The sequence below is a fragment of the Colobus angolensis genome, unplaced genomic scaffold (assembly GCF_000951035.1).
Source record: "Colobus angolensis palliatus isolate OR3802 unplaced genomic scaffold, Cang.pa_1.0 Scaffold25, whole genome shotgun sequence".
Lineage (NCBI taxonomy): Eukaryota > Metazoa > Chordata > Mammalia > Primates > Cercopithecidae > Colobus > Colobus angolensis.
Window position 1 is genome coordinate 4,517,462 of NW_012115710.1, and position 10,682 is coordinate 4,528,143.

General features: G+C 52.9%; 2 protein-coding genes across 2 annotated transcripts in view; both read right to left on the reverse strand.

The window, feature by feature from the left end:
- The window catches only part of FCGRT (Fc fragment of IgG, receptor, transporter, alpha), a 56,348-nt gene extending 51,211 nt beyond the window's left edge, over positions 1-5,137 (reverse strand). The window contains exons 1-2 of the mRNA XM_011946521.1: positions 5,110-5,137; positions 4,559-4,690 (exon numbers count right to left, since the gene is read on the reverse strand). Coding sequence (XP_011801911.1) covers positions 4,559-4,690; positions 5,110-5,137 — 160 coding nt within the window. The remainder of the gene's footprint in view (positions 1-4,558; positions 4,691-5,109) is intronic.
- Positions 5,138-5,802: 665 nt separating this feature from the next.
- Positions 5,803-9,130, reverse strand: RPS11 (ribosomal protein S11). The gene is made up of 5 exons (XM_011946368.1): positions 9,031-9,130; positions 8,176-8,307; positions 7,906-7,981; positions 7,450-7,579; positions 5,803-5,980 (listed from the first exon to the last, which is right to left on the reverse strand). The coding sequence occupies exons 1-5, from the start codon at positions 9,043-9,045 to the stop codon at positions 5,857-5,859; spliced, it is 477 nt and encodes a 158-aa protein (XP_011801758.1). The 5' UTR covers positions 9,046-9,130; the 3' UTR covers positions 5,803-5,856.
- Between the last annotated feature and the right edge of the window lie 1,552 nt (positions 9,131-10,682).

Genomic DNA, 10,682 nt, shown 5'->3' on the forward strand with positions numbered 1-10,682 from the left:
ACGGTGGCTCACGTCTGTAATCCCAGCACTTTGGGAGGCTGAGGCAGGTGGATCACCTGAGGTCAGGAGTTTGAGACCAGCCTGGCCAACATGGCGCAACCCCATCTCTACTACAAATACAAAAATTAGCCAGACGTGGTGGTGGGTGCCTGTAATCTCAGCTACTTGGGAGGCTGGGACAGGAGAATTGCTGGAACCCAGGAGGCAGAGGTTGCAGTGAGATGAGATTGTGCCACTACACTCCAGCCTGGGCAACAGAGTGAGACTCAAAAACAAACAAACAAAAAACCACAATTGTTTTTGCACCAACCTACTATTTCGTTAGAAGCTTCAGCAGGCGAAAGGCTCCACATGGGGCACACGGGCATCCGTAGTAGCCCTGGTTCCTGTTAACGCCCCCACTCCCCAGCCAGGCTGGGCCCCCAGGGATCCCACTGGATTGCAGGCTCTGACACCAGGCCCTGGCTGGAGCTGTCTTGCTCACTCTTGCACCCATTCCCGGGGAACAGCACAATAAATATGTGTAGAATGAATGCCCCTGGGAAGGCTTGATGTGCTTCTAAAACTCATCTAGAACATCCTTGGTGTTCTGCTAGAATGTTCTAGCTAAATCTATACTGACCTCTGAAACATCTATAGGTCTTTTATTTTTACTTTTTTTCTTGAGACAGGGTCTCACTCTGTCACCCAGGCTGGAATGCAGTGGCATGATAATAGCTCACTGCAGCCTCGACCTCCCAGGTTGAAGCGATCCTCCCACCTCAGCCTCCCAAATAGCTGGTACTACAGGTACGTACCATCAGTCCTGGCTGATTTTTAATTTTTTTTTCTAGAGATGGGGGTCTTCCTACGTTGCCTAGGCTGGTCTCAAACTGCTGGGCTCAAGAGAGCCTCCCATCTTCGCCTCCCAAAGTTTTGGGATTGCAGGCTGAGCCACTGCGCCTGGCCTGTCTTGCTCTAATATGTAACAGAGCCAGGACTTACTACAGTGTTAGACCGAGGAATTTCCTGCTGGGCTCAGGGCAGTGCTGACACTCGGCAGTGGCCTGCTTAACTATTCCTGGAACACACTCCAATTCAATTTCCAGACTCCACTCACACACCTTGGGACTAGTTCAATGAGCTCAGGTGCCTGCTACATAAATAACTTTTTTTTTTTTGAAATGGAGTCTTGCTCTGTCACCAGGCTGGAGCGTAGTGGTGCAATCTTGTCTCACTGCAACCTTCGCCTCCTGGGTTCAAGCGATTCTCCTGCCGCAGCCTCCCGAGTAGCTGGGACTACAGGCACATGCCACCATGCCCAGCTAAATTTTGTATTTTTATTAAAACGGGGTTTCACCACGTTGGCCAGGATGGTCTTGATCTCCTGACCTTGTGATTCGCCCACCTCAGCCTCCCAAAGTGCTGGGATTACAGGCGTGAGCCACCGCGTCTGGCTGATAACATATTTTATATTATATAATTACAAATATAGCCATGGGCCGGCTGTAATATACCTGAGAATTGCAACCATATAATATCAGCAGGGCCTGTTACAGGAGCCCAAGATCTTACTTAGTATTCTAATAGCCCACAGGAGGCTGCAGCAATGACGCCCATCTGGCTCTAATATCAGAGGTGCAGGGCTGCAATACAAGATAACCGAGACCTGCCCTGTTTTCACACGGTAGGTCTGATGCCTGTCTTTTTATTTTTTTGCTTTGAGATAGGGTCTGGCTCTGTCACCCAGGCTGGAGTGCAGTGGTGTCATCCTAGTCTGCTATAGACTTGGACCTCTGGGCTTAAGTGATCCTCCTGTCTCAGCCTCCCGAATAGCTGGGACTACCACGTCCGGCTAATATTAGTATTTATAGTAGAGATGGGGTTTCACCACATTGACCAGGCTGGTTTTGAACTCCTGACCTCGTGATCTGCCTTGGCCTCCCAAAATGTTGGGATTACAGGCATGAGCCACCGCGCCTGGCCTAATTATTATTATTATTTTTAATAGAGATAGGAGTCTCCCTATGTTGCTCAGGCTGGTCTCTAACTCCTGGCTCAAGCGATCCTCCTGCCCTGGCTTCCCTAAGTATTGGGATTACAGGTGTGAGCCACAGCACCTGACCTGACCGCTATCATTATAAACCCAGAACCCTACTATAAAAGCTAACTTTCCTGTGAAAAGGCAATGCCATTGGGGCCCCCTATAGGTGTTCGACAGAATATTCTAGAAACATGCTAAAACAGACTCAACATCCCGTGACAAACTACCAGGGCTTGCTGTAATGGAGCCAGGATTCTGCAATCATACAATAAATATTAAAACAAAAACCATGGGTCCATTACAGCAAGGGCTGCCTACCTGACCAAGGGGCTCCAGGGGATGCTGTAACATGACACTATGGGGCCTTTCTCCAACAGCAGGCTGAGGGCCCCCCGCATTGTTACTTTCCAGCGTACACTTAATCAGGACAGTTCTATCCCATTATCACAAATGAGCATTTTTTTTTTTTTTTTTTTTTGAGACTGAGTCGCCGTCTGTTGCCCAGGTGGAGTGCAATCTCGGCTCACTGCAACCTCCACCTCCCGGATTCAAGTGATTCTCCTGCCTCAGCCTCCTGAGTAGCTGGGACTACAGGTGCATGCTATCACACCGGCTAACTTTTGTATTTTTAGTAGAGACATGGTTTCGCCACACTGGTCAGGGTGGTCTTAAGCTCCTGACCTCAAGTAATCCGCCTGCCTCAACCTTCCAAAGTGCTGGGATTACAGCCATGAGCCACGGGACTCGGCACATATGAGCATATTGATCCTCCCAATAGGGCAGAGAGGCAAGAAGCCATTTAACAGATTAGGAAACTGAGGCTCTGTGGTGGAGGAGTGGGTCTCTTCCAAGGCCACACCCGGCTAGGGAGCTGCAGGGCCAGAAGTTGGAACAGAGCCTCGGTGGGTCTCTGCTGCATCTGGGGCCTCCGGCTCGGCTTTACTGCTTCCAGTTATTGAGCCCCTGAAGCCTAGGGGTCAAGGTCCGCCCAGTGAAAATGTGGCAACTTCACATCATTAATTCCTTCACGACCATCCATTTTTCCATCAATCAGGAAGGACGTTGGTGTTGAGGCGGACGTACGTTATCAAGGACAGTAACTACCATGGCTTCTGAAGTTTTGCCAAAACCTCAGATGCGTGGCCTTCTGGCCAATCATCTGTGATTTCATATTGTTGGAGTATTATGGTATCCCTGGGGGCTGCAGCTTTCTATACGTTTGCTGTAGCTGAACCAAGAAATAAGGCATATGCAGATTTCTATAGAAATTATGATTCCATGAAAGATTTTGAGGAGATGAGGAAGGCTGGTATTTTTTTTTTTTTTTTTTGAGATGGAGTCTCACTCTGCTGCCCAGACCGGAGTGCAGTGATGCGATCACAGCTCACTGCAACCTCTACTGCCCGGGTTCAAGTGATTTTCCTGCCTCAACCTACGGGGTAGCTGGGATTACAGGTGCCTGCCACCATGCCCAGCTAATTTTTGTATTTTTAGTAGAGACGGGGTTTCACCATCTTGGTCAGGCTGGTCTTGAACTCCTGACCTCGTGATCCACCCACCTTGGCCTCCCAAAGTGCTGGGATTACAGGCGTGAGACACTGCACCTGGCCGGAAGGCTGATAGCTTTCAGAGTGCAATTATCTTGGAATATAAAGAATTTCTTCAGGTTGAATTACCTAGAAGTTTGTCACTGACTTGTTCCTGAACTATGACACATGAATATGTGGGCTAAGAAATAGTTTCTCTTGGCTGGGCATGGTAGCTCACGCCTGTAATCCCAGCACTTTGGGAGGCCAACACAGGTGGATCATGAGGTCAGGAGTTTGAGACTAGCCTGGCCAATATGGTGAAACCCCGTCTCTACTAAAAATTAAAAAATTAGCTGGGTGTGGTGGCGCACGTCTGTAAACCCAGCTACTCAGGAGATGGAGGCAGGAGAATGGCTTTAACCTGGGAGGCCGAGGTTGCGATGAGCCAAGACTGTGCCATTGCACTCCAGCCTGGGCCACGGAGCAAGACTCTGCCTCAAAAACAAAATAAAATAAAGAAATGAAAAGAACCTATGGTCCTTATCGCCACTCTTCAGGTGCGAGGCCTGTCGAGGGGTTCCAGGGGGTCTTTTAAACTTGGTCTTTGCATCCACCAGGCCCAGCAGAGGTCCCTCCCCAGCACACACTCTGACCCCAGCACACAACCTGATGCAATGGGGTGCCAAGGAGACGCCCCAGCAATCGAGGAGGAAACTGGGGAGCCGGGCTGTTGTTGTAAACACAGCAGCCCCACCCCAACGGAAACACCTGCGGCCGAGGGGAGGGGCCGTGACCTCCCATCCCCCTCTGGGTCTCTGTCCCCTCCCTCTGGAGTCCACACTCCCCCTTTGCCCCTCGCTGGATCTCTACTGCCCCCAGCATAGGGTGGGGTGGGTGTGCAGTTTCTGCAACTCAGGGCGGCGTCCCCCCAACCTGTCCCTGCCCCTTCCTGCCCTCTTTGATGCGGCCCCACTTCCTCCGGCAGGAACCCCCGCCCTCCCTGGACCTGGGTATAAGGCAGGGACTCGGCCCCGGGGAGGCGGCGTCCCCGAGAGCGCAGCGACAGCGGCGGCTCCTCTCCCCACGGCCCTGTCTCCCAACCCTTGTACCAGTGCTGGGCTCAGACCCTGGTACAGGCCTGGGGGACAGGGACCTGGGGATCCTGGCACCGGCAGGCCTGAAGGGGTGAGGTCAGTGAGCATTCAGACCTCTCTTCCCTGTACCCCCATCTCTGCTGCGGCTTTGATGCAGGTCTCTCCCCGTTGGGTCCCACAGATCCTCTGGTGTGCTCCTGCCTCGCTGTCCCCCCACCCCACGCCTGTGTTCCCACCTCTGTGATGGGCAAAGTGCACCTGTTTCTATCGTACCTGCCTCTCGCGGTGGTCTGTGTGCTCTCCCCAGCTCTGCAAAACCCTTCCTCCCCATGTGCCACAACCCTGGGCCACTGTGTCTATCCTGCCCTGTTCCTCCCAAGGCCCCCATCTCTGGCCTCTGGGTGTTGGGCCATCTCCGGGCGCTTCCTACTCACTTCCTTCCCAGCAGCCTGGGCCCCGGTACCACTGAGTGGGCTCCAGGACAGCGTCATGATGCCACTTGCCCACACCACCAATCTCCTTACTTCGATTTTGAGGCAGCTGGCGCAAAGGAAGTTTCTAGAATCTGAGATCTGGAACTCAGCTACTCACTGGGACTCCAGGTGGAGGACTTGGCCTCTCCCAGGTGACTTTCCTCATATGCAAATAGGTATGGTGCCCAACTAGGAGTGGGTGGTGGGTGCACGGGGCCCCCTCCTTGGCTATAAGCAGGGATATGAGGCCCAGGCTGAAGTCAAGACCTTTATAGTTCACAGCCAGACAACAGGGACTCAGCACATCGCACTCTACTTGGGTGAGCCCATGCCCACAGCAGGCGGACTGCAGCTTCCCCTCCTCCCCACCCGAGGTGGTCAGGAAAGAGACAGAACAGGGCCTGGAGGACCCAGGGGCCTCCGCCCTCACTCACTTCCTCCCCAGAGACCGGAGGGGCGGGAGGACAGCACACCAGGTAATCAGCCTTATTCAGACACCAAAAAGGGGACAAGGACCAAAAAAGGAGACCCAGGGGAAGACAGGCATCTCAGCTCAGGCTCCACTGTCCTCACCCACAGACACGGGCAGGAGGCCTCTCTGACAGCAGCCTTGCTCAATTCCCCGAGGGACACCTCCATCCCCCCAGTGCTCTGGTAAAGGCACAGAGATCCCAAGTCTGGCCTGGGAATGAGAAAATAACTTTATTGCATTGTGGGGAGCAGGCCAATGTCCAGCCTCAGAACTTCTGGAACTGCTTCTTGGTGCCGGCAGCCTTGGTGACCTTGAGCACGTTGAAGCGCACTGTCTTGCTCAGGGGCCGACACTCGCCCACTGTGACGATGTCACCGATCTGGACGTCCCTGTGGAGGCAGGTAGGGCCATGTCCTCAGGAGGGGCCACCCTGGCGGACCCCAGGAGGCCCTCCCTCCCCTTCGCCAGGCTGAAGGCTCTCTGCTTTGGCTCCACCAAACCCCAACCAAGATCTATTTGCCAATTCAACCTTCCTCTCATTCTTTGGTACAAACTTTGTGCCAAGTACCAAGCTCAACGCTGTACACAGAGCAGGCGACCACCCTTCTGAGGACCGCTGGGGTGGACGAGCTCCATTTCACAACCAAACTGGAGGCCCCCAGGTTGTCAGTGGCCTCCTCACCACCCCACTCCAGCAGAGCAGCAGGGGGATCCTGTAGCACCCACAACCACAGGCCCCTTATCGCTCACCATGAGTTCGAGCCACCCTCCTCCCTGCCCACAGGACTTCTCACCTTGCTCCCAAGATCCTCCCCGCCCAGAGGGCCACCATTATCAGCTGCCCACATCCCCACCCTCATTGTACCTGGCTGACATCTGGCACCCACCCTGCCTGAAGGTGCCCTCTGAGGAATCAGGACTTTGTCCCTGGCTCACCACTGAACCCCCAGCATCTCACACCAAACCTGGCACGATAAGCTCTAAATAAAACATGCTGAGGGAATGAACAAACATTTAATTCCAACATTTCTGAGGTTCCCATCTGGTGTAACCTTTTGGTTCCAAGGCACCTGCCTATTACAGGTTCAGCACCCCAATCCAAAAATTCTGAAATGCTGCAAAATCTGAATTTTGTGTGTGTGTCTGGGAGAGACAGGGTCTTACTCTGTTGCCCAAGCTGGAGAGTAGTGGTGCCATCTCGGCTCACTGCAGCCTCCACTTTCTGGGCTCAAGCAATCCACCCACCCCAGCCTCCTGAGGACCGGAGACTACAGGCACATGCTACCACACCTGGCAAACTTTTGTATTTTTTGTAGAGGGTTTTGCCATGTTGCCCAGGCTGGTCTCAAACTCCTGGGCTCAAGGGATCCTCCTGCCTCAGCCTCCTACAGTGCTAGGATTACTGGCTTGAGCTCGGTGCCCAGCTAAAATCAGACACTATTTGCGTACCAGCACGACACCTTCGCCTTCCCATGGTTCAATGTGTGCAAACTTTGTTTCACACACAGAATGATAAAATATACCGCGTAAGATTACTTTCAGGCTGTGTGAATAAGATGTACATGAAACAAATAAGCTTCGTGTTTAGACCTATGTCATATGTCACATCCCCAAAACATCTCATTATGCATATGAGAATATTCCAAAATCTGGTCCCAAGCGTTTCAGACAGAGATATTCAACCTGTGGAACACTTTGATTCTGAAGAACATATGATATAGAAATCCTGAGACTCTGGGGCTTCCCAGAGATGCCACCTCAGTCACCCACTCCCTCAGTTGGCCTTAAATTGGCCTGAGCTGGAATCTGAAGGCTGCGAGAGTGTGGCCTGAGCAACCTGATGGGCCACTGTGCTCACCTGAAGCAGGGGGACAGGTGCACAGACATGTTCTTGTGGCGCTTCTCGAAGCGGTTGTACTTGCGGATGTAGTGGAGGTAGTCTCGGCGGATGACAATGGTCCTCTGCATCTTCATCTTGGTCACCACACCTAGGAGCAGGGGCAGATCCTAGGTCAAGTCCCATGGGAAAGAGGGCCTTGGGTAACCTGGGGCATGCTGGGAAGTCAGCAGCAGCGAGCAGGAATCCCAAGAAGCCCTGTTTCCGGCATCAGTTTCAACCAAGTGGCTTTCTCAGCAGTGCCCACGTGGGCATCTGAAGACCATCGTGAAAACCGACATCATCTGCCAATGCCCCTGCCTGTACCCACAAGTTTGCATTCCCAACCGCCTCTCTCACCCAGGACCCAGGAGTCTGGGCCCCAAGCCCCTTCTTTCAGTATTTCAGGCCCCAGACGCCAAGAACTCCCACGCTTACCAGAGAGGATCCGCCCTCGAATGGAGACATTACCAGTGAAGGGGCATTTCTTGTCAATGTAAGTGCCCTCAATAGCCTGAACGGATAGGAAAGAGAAAGGAGTGAGCCTTGGGCAGGCGGTTCCTGAAAAGAGCCGGGGGCGTGGCCCCAGAAAAGCAAACTACAATTCCCATCAGCCCCGGGATCAGCCACTCAGACGTGGGCAGTGCAACTCGATATGGGCACACGTGCAGGAACGCCAGGGTCCCCTTCTTCTGAGGTTCCCCGCACCTCTTTGGGTGTCTTGAAGCCCAGACCGATGTTCTTGTAGTACCGCGGGAGCTTCTCCTTGCCAGTTTCTCCCAGCAGGACCCTCTTTTTGTTTTGAAAGATGGTCGGCTGCTTTTGGTAGGCACGCTCAGTCTACAGATATGAGAAAACTGATGAGCTGCTAAGTTTGGAGCCGGCAGCAACCAGCCCTAGAGACCTTCCCAGAATCTCCCAGACCCCATTCTCTACATTTACTTGCAAAGGGCTGGCCTCCAAGGCCTGGTGCCCCACAATCACCCTCTAAGACACGACCACCCTGACCTTACCTGTAATTCATACTCAGATCTAAGCCCGAGGTTATTTCAATTTATATACTCCAGAAGGCCACCTAGGGCTTGCAAAATTCATCCTCTAAACCAGGACCACCCCTCTCACACCCTGGAAATCTTTCAGCGAGGATCATTCTCCAAGACCCAAGGTCGCCCACCCAGGATTTACTTCTTATGTAGTACATAAAGACTCAGAATTAAAATACCAAACGGCAGGCTCCTTGGATTCGCCCTTAGGAATCCTTTTCCATAGAATTAACCCTTAAGACCGGAAAACTCCAAGAAAACCTTCTTAAACTTGGTTTTTAAGAAGGTAAGTCCTAAAACGCTTGAGCCTCCATTAACGCCTGGAGCCCCCAGGAATTAGGAAGCACTCGTCTAGAAACAGGCAAAAGCATGCGCCCTCCCCCCCCAGCTAATCTCTAGAAAATAATCACAGACGCCCGGAATTAACCCCCGAACTTGGGCGCCCAGCTCTGCCCTCCCGGATGCGCCCCTGAAGGCCAGGGCGGACCCTGCAGCCTGACACCAAGGCTCGAGCCCGCACCTGAATGTCCGCCATCTTCCCAGCCGGCCTGTAAAAGGAAAGCAGCAGTGGCGTCCGGGTTTCCTTATCGACTACGCAGGGGCTGAAGAGGAAGTTACGTAAGGAGCGGCGTACACGGCCTTGGGCGGGGCCTCGAGCGCGACTCTGATTGACAGGCTGCACTTAAACCAGCAGACGATTCGGGGACCGTGAAGGGCTGACGGGCGGGAAGTGGTGGATACTGTCTCGCGAGAGTCTTAGGCCCCACGGCACCGGGCGCGATTATTCAGGCTGGTAGGATGTGACCGGCCTTCAGCCCGCCCGTATTATCGCGAGAGTCGTACGGAGTCCGTCCTGTTTCTGCGCGGCGTAGGCTCCCGTGGGATTTGAATACCGCGTGGCTGTGTTCGTTCTGCCTTCAAACTGGATGAGGCGGCGGCCATCTTTTTGAAGGGCCGGCCGCCAGAGAGTGCTAGGAGCATGTGTGGCGGCGTCGCCATCTTTGTTAGGGGCAGGAGCTGCCCACGAGCTCTCAGAAGTGCAGTGAAAGTTACTCTCGCCGAGTGCAGTGGCCGCGCCTGTAATTCCAACACTTTGGGAGGTCGAGGCAGGAGGATCGCTTGAGCCGGGGAGGTCATGGCTGCAGTGAACTATGATTGCGTCACTGCATTCCAGCTTGGGCGACGGAGCGAGCCCGTCTCAAAAAAAAGGAAAAGGAAAAAAAAAAAGAGAAAGCAAGCTACTCTCCTCATTTCATCCGCAGACAGTGATTTAATTGGTGCCAGGGGTTGGGGTGGAGCGATCCTTCTGCTGTTTTTCTGTCGATAACAGGATCGTCTAGTAGAACTTTATGTGATGGAAATTTTCTATATCTGCGCTGGTGGATACGGTAGTGACTGGCACTCGAAACGTGACTTTTATGACTGAGGAGCTATTTTTTTTTTTTTTTTTTGAGATGGAGTCTTGCCCTGTTACCCAGGATGGAGTGCAGTGGCGCGATATGAGCTCACTGCAACCTCCGCCTCCTGGATTCAAGCGATTCTCCTGCCTCAGCTTCCTGAGTAGCTGGGATTACAGACACGCACCACCACACCAGGCTAATTTTTGTGTTTTTAGTAGAGATGGGGTTTTGCTATGTTGGCCAGGCTGGTCTCGAACTCATGGCTTCAGGTGATCCACCCGCCTCGGCCTCGGAAAGTGCTGGGATTACAGGCATGAGCCACTGCACCCAGCCGAGGACCTAGAATTTTAAATTTGACTGTGTTATATCTAAATAGCCACATGGGGCTAAAGGCTACTGTGTTGAACAGCGCAAGTCTATAGCTGAATAATGACAGTATGGGTCTCTCTCTGTCGCCCAGGTTAGAGTGCAGTGGCTCAGTCATAGCTAACTGCAACCTCGACCTCCCCAGCCTCAGGTTGTCCTCCCACCTCAGCCTCCCAAGTAGCTGGGACTACATGCGTGTGTCACCATGCTCAGCTAATTTATTTTATTTTTAGTACAGACAAGGTCTCCCATATTACCCAGACTGGTCTCGAACTCTTGGGCTCAAGTGATTCTCCGGCCTCGGCTTCCCAAAGTTCTGGGAACACGTGTGAGAGGGCACCCATCCTCACTCTATTCATATTTAAGTGCTCAGTAGCCACAGGTGGGGTTAGTGGCTTGTGTATTG